We start from the raw sequence: 6,666 nt of genomic DNA on the forward strand, positions 1-6,666 counted from the left end.
GAGTGTGAGAGTGACAGAGAGAGAGTGAGTGAGTGAGTGAGTTAAAAAATACATTATAGAAAGCGTGGAACAGGGGGCACGAGAAAGAAGGGGTTCTGCAATGCGAGGATTAAGATAAAGAAAAAGGGGGAGGTTTGGAAAGCATGGATTGAGAGAGAGAGAGAGAACGTGCGGATTAGGAGTGAGAAAGAGTTTCAGAGAGAAAATTTGAAAAGGGCGGATGAGAGACAGAGAGATGAGCTTCGAATAACAGATTAGGTTTTGGAGACCAAAGATGTCGGAGAGGAGATGGCCACCTCGAGTTTGAAGCGAGGGTCGAGAAAGGAAGAAACCCAGGTTCATCATCTTCAAGGACAGAGAGAGAAGACGGCTGAGGCCTTTCGGAGCCTGGCCTCCAAAACCTCGACATTTTTTAGCAGCAAAGCTCTGCAGATAATGTAACTCTAATGGCGGTCTCTTGTTTGAAAGCCGGTTCTGTTTTGGAGCAAAAACTAGATGGTGCCACTGCCCCCTCAACAAGGACGCGTTACACGGACACCAACCGGCTGTCGTAGCAGCATCTCTATCGAGTGTTTAGTGCTAGCATAAAATATCGATACAACCATTGTACATAAATATTAGGCAAAATTACAAAAACCCTTAAAAAATAAGCTTTTTAGACGACCACCCCTCACCACATTTTTTTTTTTTTTAATTTTTATCCCAAAACTATATTTTATAGTAAATACCTTCTAAATCAAAAAGTCATATTTTATTGGACGAAAATGCAACCAGAAAACTCACAACTCTCCCACACCCGACTAGTGAAATTGCGCTCCGACAGTATGCATCGTCGGTTTGGTAGTTATTTAGCATGGTCCAGAAACATTGTATCGTGATCTCGGTCCGGTAAGTCAAAATTTGCTCCTGCAATACGTGTCGTCGGTCCAACACTTGTTTACCACGGTCTGCCACTTGTTTGCTGCAGTCCAATACTTGTTTGCCGCAGTCCAGCACTTGTATTCCGCGGTCCAGCAATGAACCTATTGTTCTTGTGACATGGTATTGATTTGGCATAAATATGTGTTGAATCGTCTTTGGTTACTTTTATAGCGGAATACTTTTTTTTTTTTTTTTTTTTCTCCACCCCTTTCATTTGGCAAAAGATAACTTATAAGTGGTCTTTATTACAATAAGATAAATTTCAAAATAAAATCAACATAACAATAATACCAAGATCTTAACAACTTCATACCATTGAAACAACTATGCACTATAATTGAGAATAAAAGATAAGATTACAAGAAACAAAAAGAAGAGTGTTAGAGATTACCTCAACCGGGCATATTACACTCCACACCCGAGTCACTACCATCAAATGGTGCTGGATCAATGATCAACTTTCAATCTCAACTGAGAAATCAAGTTTAGACCAAGCCACACTAATAGAATATGAACTCCTTTGATCACAAATTCAAACCCTAGGTGAATTCTCTTAGTAACTTAGTTTGAGAGAGATGGATTATCTTTATGCTAAACCCTTAGCCATAAATCCATAGTTGAGAGATAAGAGAGAAAACAACTCCATAACCTAAATCCTTAGGTTATTTCATAATGGAGGAGAGAGAGATCAAAGATGAGGAAGTGGTGTGTGCCCCCTTTTGGCTTTCATGAGAGAGAAAAGTTTTTCTTAAGAGAGAAAGAGAAATTCTAAGTGGGGCTTTCACAATGTGGGAGAGAGCGATCAAAGAGGAGAAAGTAGTGTGTGCCCCCCTTGGCTTTCATAAAAGAGATAAGTTTTTCTTAAGAGAGAGAGAAAAATTCTAAGTGGGGTGTGCTCCTTTGTGGGATATGAGAGAGAAAGATGGGAATTAAGTACAAGAGATAAATATAAGGTATAAAGGTTTTTTTATAGAGAAATCCATTTTTATAAGCTTTGAATATGATTAGGATTTTTTAGGGTTTTCTTTGGCTTGCCTCTTCTTGTGAGATTGAATATGAATCATTTGATCTTGGGTGACTTGTGGAGTGAGAGATTTGAGTCATCCATTCTATATGTGGGCCATCAACATTATGGAAGATGCATGAACCATTATCCTTCTTTCCTAAACCATTTTCCTATCAATAGAAATTAAATAAATTAAATCTAATCAAAATATTGTACATACCAAAAAATAACACAATTCTACTCAATATTTCCACAAAATCTTTCAAAGATATATTAAGTCAATATCTTCCAACCATATGGCTACAAGCCATATCACAAAAAAAATAGAAAAGAGAATAAGGGTGGTACGTGCCACCCAAGGGAGGCACTCATGGGGCCCAACTTCTAGAAATATGGCAAGCCCATGTGTGCACAATGGGCTCCCATGAAATTTTTATATATTTAAACTTAATAAAAAAGATTTTAGAATATTATTTGAATACTTAAACCATTGTAAAATCAATATATTTAATTTTATAAATAAAAATATATAAATAAATATCTAGGGGTTTATAAAATTCAAATAATAATCCTAAAATAATTCCATCATAAAACAAATGAAATTAAATTAATTTGATGGGAAAAAGATCCATATCGTTTAAGAATCAACAATTATGGGGCACTCCACTTTCAATTGTGGATTATAGACCACACTTATTTTATTAGACCGACCCAGTATTTTTCAATACCCACAGTCCAAGCATGAACTCATTAGCAGGTCACCAAAGTCCGACCAATGAGCTAAGGGGTCGCAATCTCAATCTGTGAATTTCAGGTCCTCCCCTAAAGACGAGTCAATGTCACTTAGACCTGATGCAACCACAGCTCTTATGGTGCATAGGGGTATCTCTCGCACATACATACGTTTCACCCTAAAATGTGGATTTCTGACTTTTCTGAATGATTTATCAATATGCATGTCATGTGATGGCACATGGATGAGGCTTTGGCCCCCGTTTCTGTAGGCTACCATCGCACACAAGGGTAACACAGTCTTTCGGCTCACTCATCCGGGTATATTCTCCGATCTTATCAAAGGCTAACCCATTAGAACCCTTATCGATTGTTCTTTACGCCCAGGCAATATGGATTTTCCCAACCGACTGTCTAGACCGTCAAACACAGTCTGGTATCAACAAACATCGTTTGCTTAGTATGATCCACGAGGGACCATACTCCCATTGAGTTCATGTTCCATTATATCATTTCATTTTACAAACACTCATAAGGCCTTTAAAGGCCACATAAACCCAAAACATTGTGCGTCCAACGATGATGTAATGCCATCATGTACTAACGAAAGTATTTTTGTTAAAAAATATGACTTTTTTACTTGGGAAGTATTTGCTATAAAATATAGTTTTGGGTCAAAAGTTGCAAAAAAAAAAAAAAAAAAAGTTAAGTTGGGGGAGGTGATCTTAAAGGTCTATTTTTTGGGGTTTTTGTAATTTTCTCATATTATTATATACAAATAATAATAAATTTAAAATTTAAAATCAGGATATGAAAATAAAAATTTATTATTTATAAGCAAATTAAAATGTATACTATCATTTTATTTAAAAATAATATTTTGTAAAATATATGTTGAACATCTTTCACATTTGTATTATAGAACCATTTATATTTCCAAATATCTATTATACAAGTTTGAACCCAACAAAATATATTTTAAATTTTAAAGTATGAACCACAGTTAAAATCTTATTTATTAGATATATGCATAGTCGTGTTTGATACAACATTTTATGAGGGACTTTTTAAACATCATGCATTAATATTTAGATATTTGTTCCACTTCCTAATAAATTTATATAAGAAAGATCTTTATTAATCCCCTTATACTATTAATTATTTATTAAAAGGTCAGCCTTTTTTATTTGACAAGTGTACAGTATCTTAAATACATTCACGTTGAGCTTTATCTTATAAATGCATTGCCAAGTAGCTGACTAAAACTACTAAAATCCATTGTGTGTGGAATGACAAATATAGTAATAAATGTATTGTTGTACACTTTTTACCAAACAAACTAATGGCAAGCTTTCTATGCTTCCTATATGACACAGAACTTATATGCTTCCCCTTATCCAACTGTTCATTCTGAATGGAGGGCTAAGATTGTTCAATCACAATATCACATCTCTATACTATTTTGTTTTTAATTTTTTTATATAAAATATTTTGACACCAAATTTTGGGCGTCCAAACCTCTATTAAACTCTCATTTTTAAAAAATATTTTAAAAAATATTCCCATTAAAATAAAATGACCAAAATACCGATGAAAACTTTAAGGGGTATTTTGGTCATTATATTTTATCAAAATTATTTTTAATATTTTTATAGGTGCATCCCAATGAGAAGATGGCAAGTACCAAATTTCATACTCCTAAAATTTGTATTAAAAAATTAAAAATAAAATACTCGGAGATGTTGGATCTAAGATCAAACAGTGAGTGACTCACTTGATCAAAATTGAAGGGCTTGATGGTAGGGGAAGCATAGATCTTCTATGCTGTAGGGGAAGTATAGAAACCTTTTCCCAAATAAATATATATCTCCCCATTTTAACAAAGTTTGTGGGATGGTGGCTAAACCCTTTAAATCCCATGACAGTTGTGGGTTCGAACCCTACCAAAGACATGAGCATTCTCATCCTCAAAAAAAGGAGGATACAACGTGTTTCGTTAACAGACACATTGGGTTCACGTGTCAATACGGAGTGTGGTCATAATAAAGTTTTTTTAATATGTTTTTGTAGGGCAATCTCAGTATTGGATAAATCGTTGTAAAGATTTCTCTGTTTTTCCGGCCAAAAATGAAAAATTCAAATTTCTATTGTTTTAGAGGATTGTGATGGTATATTGTATAGTTGTCAATGAAAACAATGCTAGCACATGTTATTTTCACACGACAAACTCCTCTCTTAATCTTTTTTATTACTAAAAAGTTCATAAATTCAAGTTCATGTCCCCTTAAAACTTCTCTTGATTTTTCATATGTTATGTTTACAGCCCCTTTGTTTGGTCTTTTACTATTTTTTGTGGGAAAATGACATATGCATCACCCTTCTTATCTCATATCCTATTATGAAGACTGTTATGTAAAATAAGTGATTGTGAAAGCGATCAAACCATGGTGGAATGTCGTCATTTGCGAAAGTCATTGGCTTGGAGCAGTGAGAAGATGACCATTTCACTTTAGTGCTCAGATCTAGTGTCGATAAGGACGTGGGCCTTTCGAAGCACCTTGCCTATTTGAGCTCTACAGGCTAAGGAATTAACTAGTAGATCATGGGCATTCTAGTCTGCATCCTAGGGACCAGCAAGTGACCGGTCCATTATTTGGAGGGTCTTCCTTTCTTTTCTCCAAAGTATTGGCCATCAGCCTTGCTGGTTTAAAATGGCTCCCTTTGAATAGAGAGAAAATCAAGAAATTTTCTTTTGTCTACTCATCCTCGAGCATTAGGACTTGGGGGTTGTCGTTTGGTGGGTCCTCAGGTCCTTGAAAGGCTTACTAATGTCATTGTGTTGAGAGCGTATTTATCAAGCAATTCCTTGGTAAGGTGTTCCACATTATAATAACAGGTATCCATGTTGTGAGCATGGTTGTGGTGCCAGGTGCACCAATTTGACCTATCCTGCACCTCGCAGCATGGCTGGACTGGATCCAATAACGTGGCAAGCTTGGCTTTCAGGATCTTGTTAAGGATTGTAGTGAGAGGTTCTTTAAGAGAAGGTAGCTTTACCTCGGTGAAAGTTCTCTATGTGTTATTGTTATTATTATTGTTTCTACCAGTTTCCCTAAATTGATCGTTTTGAGTTTGAGAATAGTTTTGCCTACCGGGTCTCTGTTGTTCCCATTGTTATTATTTCCCTTGAGCTTATTCTAGGGAACAGTTATAGATTGTTTTTCTGGTTTGGCACTAGCCATTGCCACCTTTGCTTTCTCATAAAGAGCAACTCTCTCCAACATGGACTCAAAGGAATAAGGCCTGGCGGTATGGCTCAGAAAGAGTGCAGTTGACAACTTTCACTGCAGCATCGCAAAACCTAATGGCGAAGTTCGTGAATGACTCACTGGGTTTCTTCTGAGTACTGGTGCACTAGCCATGGGTCACTAGCCTAGGTCTGGCCCCGTGATATTGTATAACAAATCATTGGAACGATTATTTGACGGTTTGGTTCGAAAAAATATTCATAACCTAACGATACCATGTTTTTGGTTTGACAAATATGATGTATTGAATCATCACCTTAATTCCACGAGGCTAGTCCTCAAGGGAAGGGATAGTCAACAAATAGGCGGTTACGTTGCTTTGGGCTTACTAAACTTGTTCTTGAACTCGAGGAAAATGAACCTAAGTGGGAGACATTCGACATCTCTTAGAGTGCCCTTAACATAGGATTTTCGAGGTAGAATATCTTGGATCCCCATCATCACCAAGTTGTCTTAAAAGCTCTTTAAGTTGCCCTTTAGGTCGGTTAGCTCATTTGACTAACCGATTGCGACTTCACTGGAAGGTTGGTTACTTGCCACTAGTTGGCTAGGTTGGGTTGGTGAAACAACCAAGATAGGTTGGCATGATAGGTCGGCATGATAGGTCTGGATTGGTGGAGTGGTATGTGCCATGATATGATAGGGTTGAATTTGTGGAACATGCAGAATCTGCTAAACTTGAGCTTGTGGCACAACCAT

General features: G+C 36.4%; 1 protein-coding gene across 39 annotated transcripts in view; it reads right to left on the reverse strand.

Moving 5' to 3' along the window:
* Positions 1–563, reverse strand: part of LOC18442229 (RNA helicase family protein) — an 80,031-nt gene extending 79,468 nt beyond the window's left edge. For 36 of the 39 annotated variants that reach the window (XR_016056150.1, XR_016056141.1, XR_016056099.1 and 33 more), the window contains exon 1: positions 297–563. Coding sequence is in view for 5 of the 39 variants with exons in the window: in XM_088867638.1 (XP_088723764.1) it covers positions 297–409 (113 nt within the window). In the remaining 34 variants the exon portion in view is untranslated. The remainder of the gene's footprint in view (positions 1–296) is intronic. The other 3 variants (XM_088867732.1, XM_088867664.1, XM_088867708.1) reach the window with 3 other exon arrangements.
* Between the last annotated feature and the right edge of the window lie 6,103 nt (positions 564–6,666).

Source organism: Amborella trichopoda, chromosome 1, assembly GCF_054954075.1.
Source record: "Amborella trichopoda isolate Santa Cruz 75 chromosome 1, AtrichopodaSantaCruz75HAP2 v2.0, whole genome shotgun sequence".
Taxonomy (NCBI): domain Eukaryota; kingdom Viridiplantae; phylum Streptophyta; class Magnoliopsida; order Amborellales; family Amborellaceae; genus Amborella; species Amborella trichopoda.